The sequence below is a fragment of the Danio rerio genome, chromosome 23 (assembly GCF_049306965.1).
Source record: "Danio rerio strain Tuebingen ecotype United States chromosome 23, GRCz12tu, whole genome shotgun sequence".
Classification (NCBI taxonomy): domain Eukaryota; kingdom Metazoa; phylum Chordata; class Actinopteri; order Cypriniformes; family Danionidae; genus Danio; species Danio rerio.
Genome location: NC_133198.1, coordinates 19,923,521 through 19,942,423, shown reverse-complemented (window position 1 = coordinate 19,942,423; position 18,903 = coordinate 19,923,521). Strand labels below are relative to the sequence as shown.

Here is an 18,903-nt window from a genome sequence, read left to right as displayed (position 1 = left end):
CAGCAGGACCCTCTTCAGATGTTTCAGCTGTTGTTTTGCTAATACCCATTGAGATTGTAAAAGGGTCATTTAGTTCACACCTATCAGTTTGTGGGGGTCGAGGCACAGGTCACCCCATCATATCACATCAGAGTTTAATCAATGTAAATGCAACTGAACTAAAATGCACATAATCTTTCAAGAACTTGCATTGGGAACATTTTCAATTTCATCCCAAATTCCTGAACACATGTATTTCACCTGTAAAGTTTAACTGCGCTGTATATAATTTTTGTCTCTAGATGGCGTGTATTCACAACAAACAAATGCGTAGTTTGATGATGTCATGACTGAGTGTGAAATCATGGGAGTTGTGGTCTTCATCGCATCATAGGGCCTACTCACACTATGCCATCCGTACCGTGCCCAGGCCCGTTTCCCGGATCGTTTGAGAAGTGTGAGTGCGCTGAATCGGGCTCAAGCACGGTTCACTTGGCCGGCCCTGGCCCGGTTGGAAGAGGTGTGCCTGAGCGCGGATCACTTGGGCTTTGGTGCGGTACGCTTGTGTGTGAGCGCAAAACACGCCAAAGCCCCAAACCGAAAGCAAGACGTGACTTTTAAGGGGCTGTTTCATATGGATTTATTAATCATTCTTACTGTTCAGTGATTGCAAACTGCCGTAGTTTATTAAAGACGCAAACTCCTCACAGCACGACAGCTGTGCGCCTTCAGCAGACCTCCTCATTCCTGCAACACGAGTGCTTTATGATCGTTTATGAGCGCCAAAAGTGGCGGATCTGTTCGGCGAAATATCTGACTGCGTGTCCCCGCATCCCTAAGGACTGTTTGGCGAAATATTTGACGGCTTATCAAACGACTGAAACGATATAACTAGAGAAATCTCCACTGTGCTACTGGGTGAGAGCGTATGGCAAGCCGTTTTAGCATTTAAACCTTGTTCTGACTATCCATTAGAGATATCTCTAATTATATTTTGACTAGTCATAATTATAATTCGACTAGTCAGAATGACAATTAGAGATATCTGCAATTACAATTGTACTAGTACGAAATCAGATTGGAGATATCTGCAAATATATTATGACTAGTCATATTCCTCTATTGACTTCCATTGAAAAAATATTTGCAGATATCTCTGAGTTTTGACTCGTCAAAAATCCAATTCAAGATATCTACAACTGTAATTCGACTATTAGTAAATTAATTAGAGATATCTTCAAATATATATGTAAATATCTCTAAATATGATGAATTAAAGACATCTCCAAATGTATTATGACTAGTAAAAACTCAGTTAGAGATATCTCTAATTACAATTGTGACTAGTCAAAACTCATTTAGAGATATCTGCAAATATTTTTCAATGGAAGTCAATGGAGGAATATGACTAGTCATAATATATCTGCAGATATCTCCAATCTGATTTCATACTAGTACAATTGCAATTGCAGATATCTCTAATTGTTATTCTGACTAGTCGAATTATAATTATGACTAGTCAAAATATAATTAGAGATATCTCTAAATATATTTATGGAGTCAGAACAAAGATTTAAATGCTAAAAAGGCTTGCCATAGAGAGCGCTTCTGAACAGCGCAGCAGCGATGACGTAAGCGTGCCGAGGCCCGATATGGTGTGAGCGCGGGCCGTCGGGGGAGACGGGAGGGGGAACAAGCGTGCTTTGGCCCGGTTCGAGGCAATTGTACCTAGTGTGAGTACGGCCTTACTGTCACGGTTGCAAGATAGTGGACTCAGTTGCAGCAATAAACAAAAATGTGTTTATTGATGAGATTAAGCACAAGTAGACAGACAAGGGGATGGCAATATCCAAACAGTAGGGGCAATAACACTGGGAAGCCAGTGGCAGGAGCAAGATGGCATCAGAATATACAGCCATCAAGGAGTAGGGGCAACAGTGGTCAAAACCAGAGATAGGTACTGGAAGTAAGCCACGTAAACTACAGACTGGCAGGCCAGGGAAGTTAGGACATGGAATAGGACAGGAAAAAGTATAAGGGCCTACTTACACTATGCTATCCAAACCGTGCCCAGGCCAGTTTCCCGGATCGTTTGAGAAGTGTGAGTGCTCTGAATCCGACTGCTCTGAATTGGGCTCAGGCACAGTTTAATTGGCCAGCCCTGGCCTGGTTGGAAGAGGTGTGCACGGTGAGCACGGTTCACTTGGGCTTTGGCGCGGTACGCTTGTGTGTGAGTGCAAAATGCGCTTAAGCTTGACACTGAAAGCAAGACGTGACTTTTAAGAGACTGTTTCATATGGATTAATTGATCATTCTTACTGTTCAATAAACGCAAACTGTTGTAGATTATTAAAGATGCAAACCCCTAACTGCGCGACAGCTGCGCCTTCAGCAAACCTCCTAATTCCTGCAGCACCTGGACTTTATGATTGTTTATGAGCGTCATGTGGCGGATTTGTTCAGGAAAATATTTTACTGCGTGTTACTGGATATTAAACGACTAAAACAATATAACTAAAGAAATCTCCACTGTGCTGTGCGAGAGCAAGTGGTGCTCACTGCAAAGCCACTTGGGCAGAGCTGAGCACTTAATGAACAGAGCATCATTGATGACGTAAGCGTGCCCAGACCCAAATGTAATGTGAGTGCGGGCCTTCAGGGGAAATGGGAGGGGGGACGAGTATGCTTTGGCCCTGTTAAAGGCCCGGCAACTGTACATAATGTGAGAACGCCCTAAGACAGTAATAAAACTAACTAAATCTAAAAGAATATATTAAATAAATGTAAATCCTAGTAGAAAGGAAACTAGACCGACTAGGCTGACGACAGATAAAACTGCAAAAAATTAAACACTAAGACTATTAAAGAGAGAAACAATTAAAAAAAAAACTAATAATCAACTACTAATACATGACTGGGATTGACAGAAAAATGGAACAAAAATATGCTTTAGGATAAAATTAAGGTAAAGATAGGAACAAAGTTAAGTAAACACTAGGAACTAACAAAAGAAAGTAGTAGCTACAAACCAACAAACAATAAATAATTAAGAGAACTAGAAGAAAGGCAAGACAAAATACTATGTAAGGAGACAGGGCTAGGAGACAAGATAAGCAAAGACAAGCTCACATGGAACAAACCAGCAAAGAAATAAGAACATGCAGCACAATGTTTAGAACAAAGCACACGAGAGACAGGTGAAAACAATCAGGATAACAAGGTCTAAAAAAGTGAGCAGGGTAGCTGAAAACGGGGAGGAAAGACAAGAGGAGCACATGGCCAACACAAATTAAGACACACAAGAGTGTCAGGTCAGGACCATGACACTTACAGTACAGGACTCTTGCAGAGTCCTGCACTCTTGCTGGTTCTTCTAATCGTATTACAATCACAATGTCAGGAAAATCTTGCTGTTATATTAAATAAATAATAAAAAAAAAAGTTTTTAAATAAGTTTACATTAATGCAAATATTTTATTTAGTAAAAAAATTATATTTCTTTTGAAACCATTTCTAGTTTTACAAACACACATTTCAGCATTATTACTCATCTGTGTGTGCATTTTCCTTAAAAGCACATCAAATTGACGATACCATTTTTAATTGCATATCTTAACATTGACCTAATTTTCCCAAATCGTGCAGCTTTAATAAAATATCTGAAAAACTTTAATAAAAACAATAAATGTTTAATCAATGTCAGTGATCAGTGTGGTACAGACAAAAAGTGGACCTCTCATAATGTGAGAGGAGCATAAATGGGTGAGAATATACCGTTAGTTCTATGTTCATTGTGATTTCATGTGGTTTGATGTTTTGTTTCTAAAACAATGATTTTTTAGGTCACTCAGTTTTCAAACTGTCAAAATAAAATACAAAATATCAAAATGAAAGGCTGTTGTGAAGCAACACAAAACATAAAAAGAAACTGTTAAAGTCTGCCTTAAACTGTTTTTAAAGACAGCAGTTTCTACTGGCAAAACTCCAAGCCTTGTTGCATTGCTCTCTTGTTAAGTCATATATAGCGTTAGCAACAGGAAAGTAATGTAACTTGTTGGTCAAGTTTTTCTCCACTTATAAAAGGCTGTCATTAAGTAGGAATGGTATGTCAGACTGCAGCTTATCCAGCAATTGATTTACACAGAGAATTTTTTTATTTAAAAAGTGTATTATTTAAGTATTTATATTATTTTAAACATTAACTTGAATGCTACATGGCAGCAGAGTAAATCTGTGTCAGCCGTGATAAATATTGTACTGACACACAAATTGCAATTTCTCTCAAGCTTTTTTGTGCTGCAGAAACACAAACACTTTCATTGACAACACCCAAAATAAAAAAATAAAAAATAAGGGAAATAATTAATGTACAAACAAATCAAATTCTGTGGAAATCTGTAATGAAATCTTTGTGCAGTTGCCTAAAATTTAAGTAGCTAACCCTCAAGCTCCAGGGCTCAGTCAGGTTACACTCTTACACGTTGGGATTCCGTTTGGGATTCATTAGAGCTGCACAATTATATTTAAAAGCATTTTTAACAATGCGTCACAAGACATATTGCACAGTGGGTTCAGATGGATTCATACATGCAAAGCCTGAAAGCAAACGCCCACACATGCATTTATATCTATTTCCTCAATTTTTCCAGGTGATATCAGGGTGTTTCTGTGTAACTCATTCCGGCATAATAATCAAGGGCCTTTGCTGCCATACCATGGCTGCAGCAGGAACAATGATATTATGTAGTACTGCACCTAGTAGTTACGTAGCTGGGAACTTGTAATACCATTGTGCTAGCTACAGCCATGGTACAACAACAAAGTTCATTGACCATTACGTCAGAATGAGAGTATAGATCCTAGTTAAATCTGCCTGGCCACATTTTATTTTCTATTTTTAGGGTGCGTTCATACCAGACATGAATGAAGTGTCAAGCACAAGGGGAAATCCTATTGCAGACAATAGACAACAGCTCATTAAACTGGGTTTGGCTTAGCCAGAAGCACCGCTGAAAGCTTCCATAATCTAATTTCAGTTTCTGGAGGAGTTTTTGACCTCACAGACCTGATGCACCTCTGAAAGGATCTAAGGCCCCGTTTACACTGTCAGGTCTTGATGCCCAATTCTGATTTGTTGCCTATTTCTGATTTGGTTGCCTGTCTGTTTACACGTTGTTTTAATTGTGACCCATATCCAATTCATGTGTTTACACTTGCTATACAATTTACGATGTTGATCATGCATAAAGGCGGGTTCTAGCATCTATGCCATGATGATAAGTATAATCCATTTATAAATAATATTGTTTTGTTTGCATCTAAACATTGCGACCATCCACACAAAATATTCATACTATTTTGTTGCTGTCATACCATGGATATTTTCTCAAATTATCATTAAACATGGAGCTAATAAATTACTAGATAAAATAAGAATTTAATCAGTTGTCATCAGTTAAACAAGCTGAGTCCTTGCTAGAAGCGGCCCGGACTCTACACACAGACTCGGGCCAGATATGGTTAACAGGAATCGGGCCAGTGCTTTACAGCCGCATCACAAACGCATGTGCGCGAGTGAGCTGCGGGCCATATTCATCCCGGATAACACTCGCCAAAGCTGAGTTGGAGCCAGAGGCGTCGAAGGGCAGCCGAGCTCTTTCCGATTACTACCTGCTATCTGGGACTAGCCACGATGGAAGAAATTGTCTTGTTTTTAGCTCTGCGAAATATGCGAAGTATAAGCAGTGAAGGGTTCGGTCCAGATTTACCCCCACGCAGTTTATGTAATGGTATGGCCCTGATGTGTGTGTGTGTAGTTGAAGATGTAGCCTTTGCCTGTGTGCGCACTTGTGTTGGAGAGAATAAAGTTATTCTGTGTGTAGCCCGCATTGCGTGTATTAATAGCAACAAAAAGCAAAAGTTACAACACGTTGTTTGCCCAACTTTACTATGATTTTGAGGAGGAGGTGGGGGCCGTCATCGCAGCTTAAGCTTATGGTTTATATGCTTTATGATGTCCTCCACCATTCAGAGGAATTTGTGGGTACGAGAGAGATCTGAGGTCTGGTGGGAGCAAATTGTGGTGACTGACCACTTTCCTCCTCCATGTTTCCTCTGATGTTGTTTACCGCGTCGACATCTCCTCAAATGCTCTTCTTTCTGTCATTAAACAGCGGAGAACCACCACATTGTCGCAAGTTTAATGATGTACAGAATGGAATGCCTCAATAAATTCGATCTGCCTGTTTACATGACAGTCGCATTGTCACATTTCCAATCTATATCCTATTTATTTTCACATATGAAGGAGGCCTGAAATTGATCTCTGAATATCCGAATGCATGCCTTTTTTTCGTGTTTACACAGTCATAGAATAGATCCAATCTGTGTCACATATGAGCAAAGAATCGGAATTGGGTCACATTTAATGGGCAGTGTAAACGGGGCATAATGGACTCAGACACGGCTCCAAACGAGTCTACACTGTTTTTCAGCCTTCCTAAAGCACATAAAGCACTGTTACTCTCTCAATAAAATCCTTGTTAGCAACAAAGCTAGAGTCACCAGGCAGACAGAAGGCCTGTCCACGACGTGAATCTACATCTATTGTAAAGTGAATTTAACACAAGAATGAATCAAACTTAATAAGCATTTGAAATGAAAAGTGAGTTTAGAAAGGATTGTTAATATTTTGTTTTCAGCAAGAGAGGTTTTGGTAAATAATTTGGTAATAATTCTATTTTAGTCTTGTCTTTTTCATCAACAACATTGCATTTGGATATAGTTCCAGTTACATTAAATGACACTGGTTTTATCTTAGTAATGAGGAAAAAATGTTAGATACAAACATTTTTGTTGGCTACTGTCATCTGGTTTTTTATTTCCCGGTCATTGATTTCACAACTACTAAAGGCAATATTTAAAACATTCATAACTGTTCATAGATTCAGAGCGGGTGCTGTCATATGTTGGCAAGGTTGATTGTACCTCCTCCCATTTAAACAAGTTTGTCAAGCCCATTAGTATTCCTCTAAAATGTTTATGTTGAAGTGTATCAAAGAAATATTTAATCTATGACGACTTTGCAAAGAGTAATTGCTTTCAAATATTCAACACTTTGTCTTAGATGATATTTCAGTTCAGCATCATAGCTTTATAACTATGTAATATTTCTGCATGAACATGCTGAAGTGCCATTCTCTGGTAATGCGGTCTTACTATGGAATCAGAAAAAGGAAATAGCATATCTAATTCCTGTACGATTTATAGGCTGCTGGATTTTTCCCACAGTCATTACAGATGTGGTTTGTACGAGTCTAACAGCTGCCTGTCTGATGTGTTGTATATATCTTGAACAATTTCTTCATGTCTGGGGTCATAATTTGGCACAAAATTCAAATTCTTTAGGTTAACTGCTGGAATTTGACTGTTGGCAGCCATGTTTTGTTTGTTTTTGTGCAAAATTTAAATTTTTTACAAAAACAAATGACACAAATTGCATTTTGTGAGGAATTGCTGATTAAACATAGAAAGTGTAAAAAATATATATTAAAATAAGAAAATACAGTAAAAATTGTTATTATTTTTTGTGATATGAAGTTCTTGTCAGGGCACAATCTACTAACACTGTCAGTACTTTTATGACAAACATTAAAAAGTCATTTGAATGAAAGGAGAAATCATAGAATATAATATTTGAAAAATATCCATTTAAAGAAAATTTGCCATATTTAATTAATTTAATTATTGTTTAAAAATTATTTTGGTTAACATCATTATTTAATAATTATGAAATTCCTGGAAATCAACCACAAACTATTTCAAATAATAACATCTGTTGCATTGTGAACATTCTTGATAATAACCACCTTTATCTACCTGCTGAAGTAGTTCTCACAACACAAAAAAGTGGCTTCATTATCTGATCTCTGAAATCTACATGTCATTATTCCTCTATGCATGTGCGAGCATGTTTGATGGTAAGAGTGAGTAATGTCAGTGTTGTGTTGTCTCTTCCAACAGAGTATTGTGTTTTCCCCCTGGCCTCAGAGAGCTCAACGCTGCTGGAATCCAGCCCTCCAGAGTTTCCCCCCTCTGCCAAAAGAGCTCGACTCCCCCTTAATAAGGCTAAACCTGGCATTGAGGAGGTCTACAGCAGAGGTCAGAAGTCACACAAAGCTTGAAATTCATGCTGATGGGTGTCAACGAGCAAAATGTGATGTCTTGAGAAATTTCTCTATGTTCATTCTAGTCTAGGCAGTAAAATTGAATAGGCTTGGAATGAGAATGCAGTGTAAATGTTGACAGAATTGTAATTTTCTGGGTAAACTATTGTATTGATTGGCATTTGTGAACCTGGACCCTGTTGCACAAATATGTTTTGAAAATAGCTAAAATTAAATAAAATGATTTTCTAGTAATGATTATCTTTTGTGAAGAAAACTAGTTTTTTACAAGTAATATGCATTACTAAGAACTTTAAAGCAAACCTTTCTTAGAGTTGAGATTTTTTGAATCCCTCAGATTCTAGATTTTCAGATCTTGGTCCAATATTGTCCTTTGCTGACAAATTATACATCACTGATAAGCATTTTTATTCCACTTTGATGTGATGTATACATCTCAATTTCTAAAAATTGACACATATAGCTTCACTGTAAAACCCAAAAAGTTAAGGTAACCCAGACCATTTGAGGAAACCGATTGCAATAAACCATTTGAGTAAAAAAACAAATTTATAAGAGTACTATAAACTCCATTTAAGTTGAACAAATGAGCAATTTAATTAGCTCGTTACCTTCATCACTGAGTTCAAAACTCTTTTCAATTAACTTTCAGTCAACTTTGAGTTAACTACACTCATTTTATTTGATAAGGTTGACTGTTGGGTTTTACAGTGTAGTTTTGTAATCCAGGGTCACATATATGTTAATTGATAACTAAATGTCATACGAGGTATCAAAGAAATTGAATTAAAATACTATGTTTATTTGTTGAATGTCAAAACAATTGTTTGAGTCTAATCTTGATATTGATTTGAATTATACATTTTTAGAATTGAGCTCTGTATGCAAATGTCATTTAGTAATGATGTCATTTAGTTTAATGCTCTGACCTTGATGCAGTATTCAGATTAAACTCATGATAGAGTTTGATTGTCGTTTCATGTTTTTTTTTTCTCAGAACAAATGGTCAATGAAGTTTTGAAGAATCACAGAAGTATAGAAGGTATGTATATTGTTTGTACCTGTTACATGCACTGTGTTCACCCATTAAAACACAAAATTCGCACATTGTTTTTCAAAATGTGTTAATGAATTATTTTAAGAATGTTTGAGATGTGGCAGAAGACAGAACGCAGTAGTCAAACACACGTTTGCATAGAAAAAATGAGAAAATCAATTCAGTCAAATACAAAAACACAACTAGCGTAAAATAACAGGGATGACTCAATTTTAGGGTCCTTTCCCAGTCTGTTCTCATCTGTTCTGTCCTTATCTAAATCTCAACACTTCTTCTTATTAAATAAAGGCAGAAAAAATAACAACCATTCAAGATAACTTATCTTCTCGCAATATAGAATGTAATCAGCTATTAACTCTACAAGGGCTCATTGGTAGGGATAGATTCTGCTGGTTTGGCAGAGTGTGTTTTTACTGGCTTGACAACTAGCTAAATACATTTTATTTTGACAGATTTTTTGCTTGTGCTTGTATGGCTGTCAGAATTGCATATACGATTATATTAAATTGAGGTCACCTTTGTTGTCATCTAATGCTTATATAGAATTACCTTAATAACGTTTTTTGGTGCATTTTCTCACCACACGTCTTATAACAATGTTGGATCTGGCAGAGGGTCATTTGTCGCAATTTGAAGGCATTTGAACACTTATGATAAAATACAATCTCACAATGTGATTTTTTTCATGCTTTTAATGAACAAAATGACAATTTAGAAATGAACTACTGCTCTTTCTCGAATGCACACACACACACACAGACACGCACATGCACACACACACACACACACACACATATATATATATGTGTGTGTGTCAAAAAACATTTTTCTGAATAGATGTTGTTCAATAGTTCTTTGACAACTTTCACAAAAGGTGAGGATTCACTTAAAATGTTGATTACTGTAAATATATATTTATTATTATTATTATTATTAGTAGTAGTAGTAGTAGTTTTTTCATACACTTATTTTCTGGCACAGTGATATGGTGCCAATGGATGCGACTGGTGGATGTCATTTCCAGACACTTTTACAAGCGAGTTAAATCGCATTTAAAACACTGAAATTAAACAAAGAAAATCATTGTCTATTTCGCTGCCTATGTGACAACATGGCCAAGACATTTGGGTTTTGCAGGCTAGCACGACTGAATTAGGATGAAACCTTCTCATTTTCAACATTCACACTCGCCATACAGCTACAACTTGATCACCACTATTTAGCAACAAGCTCAAAACATTTTAAACCCCATTTACACCGCAAGTTTCATTCACTTTTGACCTGACTAATGAAAACAGTTCTCAAAGAACTTTTAATATGAACAATATTAGGTTTATTAGACAACTAGTTTATGAAGAAAGTCAAACAACAGCAAAACAGTAGCCATGATATTAAAGTTCCTCTGTTTGAATGCCTCCAAGAATGAGTCGATTGTGTTTTGCTCATCCATCAATCAACACAATGTCTGCTTGATTTTGTCTCGTAGAGTTCTGCCTCTCTTGCGGAAAGACAAGAGTTGCGACCTTTCACCCGTTGTTTGAAGGAGGCCTTTGCCTAACATGCAAGGTAAGGTTTGCCCTAATTCTCCACATCCTCGAAACACAACACACAACAAACTCGAGAGTCTGGGAACGTGCTTCTCCAACACGCGCTGACACGATTGCTCATAAAAGTGTCAAAGAACAGCCCTGGATCCTTCCACCTGGACACCAGTATTGCATCTATCGATTTCCTTAAGGGGACAAAGGAAGTGTCTGGGCCGTATTGATTTCACCGTAGATTGTTTCCGTTATGGCTGCATGCATAGTCCTGTCACCCGCAACATGATCCGCTACTTCAAACAGGCACTGCTGGTTATTTACCCATGTGTTTTCTTTACGTGTCAGGATGCTTATCTAGAGAACTCCTACATGTACGATGACGATGGCTACCAATCGTACTGCACCGTGTGTTGTGGCGGCCGTGAGATGCTGCTGTGTGGAAACGCCAACTGCTGCAGGTACGAAACTCATCACGATTCCCACAAAAACACATGGTTGTCCTGCAGTCTCTCACTCAATCTCGCATTTCAATCTACCTGCGTCTTGGCATTTCGTCACACTTCACTTCCATAACCGCTCAAGTACCACCACCCCCCTGCAATCTGTGCACTGTTCAAATGTTTGTCTACTTCCCTTGAATATAATGACAAGTGTGTCATTGGTCACACCTTATTTTAAGGTAAAATGTTTGCTATTAAAAAAATAACTAGCACTATTAGCTTAATCAACTCCTAATTTGCTGTTTATTATTAGTTATTAAGGTAGAGGAAGATTAAACAGCTAATATCTTAATAATAGACAGGTAATAAGCCAAGTTAGTTAATAAGGATAATTGGAACTTGTGTTACTGTATCATTTATTTACCTTTAGCCTCAAACTGACAATTTTTAAACAATTTAGTTTGCAAATTGCTAATGTTTTATATCAGTTTATAGCTCTGATATATCAATGAAACAGCTCTTATGAACATGTTTTGAGGTATTGCTTTGGATTTACTAAATGCATTTTACCTTGTAGTTTTCAGATGTTTTTAGTACAATAATGGTTTTCAAAGCTAACACAGCCTGCAGCTATAAATATAATATATACATAAATGATATTAAATAAATAAATAGAGGACAAAACATTTTTATGTGTGAAAGATTATCTTATTTGTTAAGGAATTTAAATCTTAACGTTTTGCAACCAGATACTGTGATACGTTGTGGTTTCTTGGAAAATAGTATTCGGTTACAATGTATTGATGTCCTTGTTACATTGAAACTATTTATTTAACTGCTGAGTAAACTAATAAGCATGTGGGTTAGTTGCATGTAATTATGCTAAATTTCTTGTAATTAGTATAGTAAGTACATAAAACCAGGGGCAGATTTAACCAATAAGTAAAGACTTTAGACTTATGAGGGAAACCGAAGCACCCAGAGGAAATGTACGCGAACAAGAAGAGAACAAACTTCACTTAGAAACAACTGACCCATATATATATTGTCACTTTAGAATTATAAGGTTCTATCTGACATTTTTGTCAAAATTTGTTTATTATCTCGTTAGTGAGACCAGAAATCATTCTTATATGTCGCTGCTTAAGGAAGATTTATTTAAAAGAATTACTAATGCTGCTTAATGCTTTTGTGGAAACTGTGTCCCCAAACTTTGTCTCTTAAGAATTAACATATTTAAAACTGTTTCCTGGACACACAATCTTCCATAAAACAAACTTTTTCATACTTTCAAACAGCATTTTTCTCCTTCAGTTTTGTCACCACTTGTAAATGAGTGTAAACTGAGATAGGCCTGTTTACATAAACTGCTTGTCTTCAGTATTGCTGTTCATACATGCTGAGATTTTTTCCCAAACAGTTTAAACTTTCACTATTCAAACGCATGTGAGGCCACCAAAACAAGAAGCTTTATTTTAAATGTGCCACGGTTTCAGTCTATAAATGGCTTGTGCATAAATCTCAAATAGCAGAATGTGTTTGAAAAAAGTGCACTTTACCTTTGACATGGTTCATTTAATTTGCCTTTTTGGAGGCTATCTTTGATCACTATGTCTGTCCGCAGGTGTATTTGTGTGGACTGTCTGGATATATTAGTGGGAGCAGGAGCAGCTAACAGTGCCCGTAATCTGGACCCGTGGCGCTGCTACATGTGCCAACCTCTGCAGCAATATGGCGTCTTAAAGAAACGTCATGACTGGAGCCTCAAACTGCAAGAGTTTTTTGTCAATGACAGCGGCCAGGAATTTGTAAGTCTCACGTTCACTTTTTCTATAGAGGGAAGTTGTGTTTTTTATCATACATACATTAGGATTGCATTCTTTTCTTCCAGGAAAGTCCAAAGATTTACCCTGCAGTCCCAGCAGAGCAGAGACGGCCAATCAGAGTGCTTTCGTTGTTTGATGGCATTGCCACAGGTTAATATGGGTTTTAATGTTTAACGTTTCTGATAATATTATAATTATTGATTTATTGATGTGTAAGCTGACATTATTGAGTGTGTCCCTCAATTTGCATCTCTAGAAGCATTCACTGCATCATGAAGCCTAATAGACTATATAGATTGAACTTATAATTCAAGTTATGAATACAATTTTTGTTTATTTGTATATTAGACGACAGAATATACAGTCAAATAATATCCATCTATGAAAGAGTGATTTTTTTCACCAAAACATGTAAATGATTACATTTTTTATTAGTTTGTTTCTCTAATGAAGATAGTTCCAAATGAATTCAGAGCACAAGATTTGTCTTGTCTCAACGCAACACGTTTTGTTCCTAAATGAATTTGTTTCTAAATGAATTAGACTGTTTGAACAAATTAATGAATCAATATGACCAAAGATAATGATCAAAAGTCACTTAATTAATATCATATTTATGTATGATGGGCTTTTTTAAGTGAAGTTTATATATAAACTATTTCCAAGAGGATCATGTGCTTATGATTGACGACAGCAGGTCCCGTATTAGCAATCACATGATATACCAATCAGATAAATTCAAACACATATAAATTGCCAGATTTTCTTACATTAGCCATCTTCATCTTGAAGGATCCCCCATCCACCCCTACTCTTTCCTTTCTTTCTTAACTAAACACGGGGGAACTCTAGAGACCCACCTGAGCTCAAACTCCCCTTTCAAACTCCCCTTTCACTCCTGAAACAGGAGGGAGCCCCAGGCTCAAAGATCTTCCAAACTCAGGGCTCTCTCCCGGCATATATATATATATATATATATATATATATATATATATATATATATATATATATATATATATATATATATATATATATATATATATATATATATATATTATTAGATGTCGCCTACCCTGTTGTTGTCTGGAATGCGTCAATACAGCCGCCATTTTAGTACAGGGTAGCGCTCCATTGAAATGAATGCAGGACCAAGCTGCAGTGGAGGACTGTGGCCATCCAGAGCTAGAGAAATACACATACACACTTATATCTTTGATCAGGAGTTTTCCCTGAGGTCAGTATGCAAATTTTTTTATTACGAAACTTATAATTTTACATCACTTTCCTATATCGATGGATAAGTGACCATACAGGCATTCCTGACAAAAACCTTGTGTATTTAGTGCAAGTTGGTGCTACTTTGCCTTATGGTAAATGCAGTAAGCGACTGCATTATCATCAATAACGTTACCTGCTTAGCTCAAAAGTTCATAACATATAAAAATGTAAACTAAATCTTACTTTTGAAATGTTCTGCTTTTGTGCTTTGTTTTCTTTGGTTGCTCGTTACACGCGACGACAGAGCTAAAGTCCAGCATCTTCACGTAATAACACTGTCTTGACTAGTGCAGTTGAATGTCACTTGTCCTGGGGGCACTATACAATTATGGTGCGCTATTAACGCATGCTCAGGGTCTGTATGTGATATCTAGTGTATATATCTATGCTGTCTCGGGACAGCATGCCAAACTCGCTCTTACTTATCAATCATCAGATAAGTGTGAACTCATGAATTATCATTATTGAAAAAACCCAAGCAATATTGAGATACAATATTTGGCCAATATCGTACGCCCCTAATAATTACTTAATTTTACCAAAAGGGATGCTCAGATATCAGTAATATGTATGTAGTATGTGATTTCATATGATGTAAAGGAATGTGTGATATTAAGTATATAATATAGTGACTTTTTTTTTTGGATACAGATACTGTTGATTATAATTGTGAAATTCACTCTAGTTGATATTAGGGATGTTTTTCATGTACATTTGCAGGTTATCTGGTGCTTCGGGACTTGGGCTTCAAGGTTGATTTGTACATTGCGTCAGAAGTATGCGAGGACTCGATTTCAGTGGGAGCTGTCCGGCATGAAGGAAAAATCCAGTATGTGCATGATGTTCGCAACATCACCAGAAAAAACGTGAGTTTACTGTCATCATTTTCTGACTGCACCACAAGTTTGACTTTAACAGATATATGTATATGTAAAATAAATGGGGGTCACGTACTTTTGAGAGAACATTTTAACATATATATCACAAAATTATTCGAAGTCATTTTTTTCCTGCATCACTTTGCAGTCTTCATAAACCAGATAATTAAATAATTTAAACTCAAACAATCTTCCTTGTTCATATATTTGACAAGTAACTTTGTTCTAGTGTAGGATAACACATTTCTAACATTCAAGTACATCAAGGCACATTGTTGCACCTGTTGCACCCGTTTCTGAAATTTTTTACAGTGTTTGCTAAAAAATTATTATTGTGAAGTCATAATATGTCGTATTTCTTATTGTTTATTTCATGAATAAAAGCAGTTTTTAATAAAAAAAAAAATGAAGGTCAGTATTAATAGCCTCCTTAAGAAATATTTACTGTATATTTTTGATTTACACAACAAATCAGTAACAAAATAATCTGACTTATTATTTTAACTTTTGTAGTTAACTGATTAAGTCTTTAAATTAGAATTTAATCTGAATAAAAGACTATAAAATACTAAAAGGGACTTTGTCTGAATACAACTGTCTTGCTAGTTGTATTAGTAAAATGTTTTGCACTAACTGTCACTATGGGGAAGATAAAAAAGTCGATATTAGAAATGAGTTAGTTAAACTATTATGTTTAAAAATGTGTTGTAAACAAACCATATGTTAAATTCAAAAATGAGTGAAGGCAAAACTAAACGAGTTGAATATGATTTACATGAGCGTGACTGAAAACTTCATTTGATCAATGTGTTGCATCTGTTCTTTGGTACTTGCCGACTGTTTGTAAATTCAAGACTGCATTTCCTTTAGTAAAACTATGTACACTAGATTTCTGATTAATAATGGTCTCTGCTTAGGCGTCAACTTCTGATGAATGCATGGAACTGATGCGTGCAGCACCGTCACAGAGAGAGCAAGGGCCTTGAAAGCAGAGGGAGCAAGTGCCCGAGGGAGCACTAGAGTTAATGACACATTTGAGGGCTCAAAAAGGCATTCCATTGCCTTTTTGAGCCCTCAAATGTGTCATTAATTTTGACATGTTTCTCCCTTACACGCAACTTTTGTAAAGCACGTTGCTGTGTCTGAATCCTTGGTTGTAAAATACACTTAAGAATGCTTAGTTTAAACAAATTTGATGAACGCGATCATGCATGTTGATCTGAAGAGTGTCGCTCTCGCTCAGCGAAAACCAGGCTGAATGCATTGTACTGCGTGCGTTGCGTGCGTCAGTTCCTTAGCGACAATAACAAACGTCTGACATCGCCTGTCCATATTCCTCAAATTTGTTTAGAATGAAATGTTTAGAGATGCCTTTGATGCACCCCTTTTAATGCTTCTTACGTCCTTGTCGCAGCACCATTGGCACAGAAATTAGGCACCGAAATTCATATGCTGATTTGATCCACTATATATTTGTTACAAAGGTACCGGTGCTATAATGGCACTGGGTTTCGGTACCCAACCCTATCGCTTACACATTGCTTAATACACACAAGATGTAGAGTGTTGTAAAAAAAAAAAAATGAGTCAAAAGAAGAGAGAACCCAGTCCAGGAGACTCGAAACAAGCAGAATTCCTTAATTGAGACGTGTTGGTTAATCTGCAGTCATACAGCGTCTTTAAGATGTCTATGTGTCTGCAAGAGCCTACTAGAGGTCCGCAGTCTGCAAGTTCTTTCACAAGTCTCTCACAAGTCTCACACAAGTCTGAATTAGTCTGAATTAAGACAAAGATTTCATGGCTATATTGTGTTCTTAGGAGGAGGGGATATGGCTAAACAAAGCATGCAAATTAAGGGTTGTGGTCGGCAGGGTAAACTGCTTCTCAGGTCTAATCTCATCATGTTCTGGAGACAGAAACCGCCTGACCATTTGATCGAAAAGAGAAAACAATATACACCCCATGCTGTGAAACTGATAATTGCATCACTTTGGCTTAGCCTGTAGTCAGAAAGACAAAAGGTTAATGTCCCTCCTAGCTGGAATGTTAATGAAATTATATAATTAAAAACCAGAGAATATAACTTTTTAGTTATAAGTAGATTATTGTTAATTTGAAATTAGATGATATAAATTTATATTTCCACAAGAGCAATATGCAAATATCTTTACATATGAAAAAGAATTAAAATATTAAGGATATAATACGGATATATTTAGGATATAAATATAAAGGATTACAAAACATATTATTTTCTAGCCTACATAAATATAAAAATCTTCTTCATCCCGGGAGGCTTTTTCGGTTTATTCGTGACATTTTGATTTTGTATAATGTTATTATTATTAGCAATATTATATTATAAGCTTAGATTTGCCCACCTGTTCGGTTTAGACCATAGAGGGCACAGCATGTGTTTTAGGATATAACTCAGGATTGAAAAACAAACTCTAGTGTGATTGCTTTGTTAGTGCAATTCGTTTGCATTAGTGTGAACACTTCCATCCAAACCAGCAGACAAAAATCACTGAAAAGATAAGTCTAAGGGTGCTTTCACACCTGTAGATCGATTGTTTTGTTCTAAAACAGGGATTAAAATTGTTACAATGTTGCTCTTTGTTCTAGCGGTTCCCTTTCACATGGCAACATTTCTAAACGAGCCAAAATAGCTACAATAAGTCATGTGCGAGAACTCTTCTCACATTGGTCAGAGTTCCATGGTTTATTTTTCAGAATCTCGCTCAGCTGTCATGATTCTTTATTTTAAGTTATGACGATGATCAATTAGACATTATAAGCAAAAAGCTGTGCTTTAATTTTGATTGGTGACACTTACAGACATCGTTATCAAATTTAAATTAGTGGAAAGATTTTCTCATACATAGCCGTTGGCTAAAAGTATGTATTAGAGGCTTTTCTTTATAGAGAGAAATAACAGAGAAAACCAGGACTGCAGTTTAGTCAATTTTACTAAAGTATAAACAGCTATTGTTAATAGTTCGGCATACTTTCACTTTTGTTTTTGACATGAAACGCATATTTACCGGTAGGAATGATGACATCCCTCCCTAATCATCTTTCTCTTTTCATATAGCCATAAACAGTATGCATATTACAAATCCATAATACACTCTGCTATTGCCTGGATCTAAGTTCATTTGTTCATTGGACCACCTCATTCAGGCGATCTTGGACCGATTGTCTTGGCGCGGATCTGAGTGGAATTGCTAGATTCACATCAGCCAAACAAACCGCACTAATGAAGGAAATGTGCCAGGTTCTGAAACAAAAGTCTAGGTGTGAAAGCACCCTTAGTCTCCTTCTAAATGAAATCTCATGCAGTTTAACTGAATTATTAACGCAAAATTGACCAAAGACATCTAAACAAACCAAAATCAGGGTGTCATGCCACTAGATGTAACCGTTTAGAAGACAGAATGCTCAAGCACACCTGCTTTTCCACTTCATGGTAGCAGTATTGCTTATAATAGTTCAATACTGAGGTAGAAAATGCTGTCACTTTGCAGCAGATTTTCATGTTTGCTACACAACCATCTGTTAGGTTAGGGTTAGTGTAAGTTGACATGTACTTGCAAAGTTTCTTATAGTTAGTTGAATGTCTGTTTAAGGAGCAGTATCAGCAGATATTCGGCAGACAGTCTACTCATATTCAAATGAGAAGTAATTGGCTGGTAGTTGCAATGCAACTTTTAGTCAA

The 18,903-nt window shown here is 36.5% G+C and overlaps 1 protein-coding gene across 8 annotated transcripts in view; it reads left to right on the top strand.

The window, feature by feature from the left end:
* The window catches only part of dnmt3bb.1 (DNA (cytosine-5-)-methyltransferase 3 beta, duplicate b.1), a 90,440-nt gene that overhangs the window by 58,899 nt on the left and 12,638 nt on the right, over window positions 1-18,903 (top strand). For all 8 annotated transcript variants that reach the window (XM_073938008.1, XM_073938004.1, XM_073938007.1 and 5 more), the window contains 7 exon segments: window positions 8,002-8,139; window positions 9,163-9,207; window positions 10,709-10,788; window positions 11,109-11,221; window positions 12,828-13,011; window positions 13,095-13,179; window positions 15,028-15,173. In XM_073938008.1, the coding sequence (XP_073794109.1) occupies window positions 8,002-8,139; window positions 9,163-9,207; window positions 10,709-10,788; window positions 11,109-11,221; window positions 12,828-13,011; window positions 13,095-13,179; window positions 15,028-15,173 (791 nt within the window).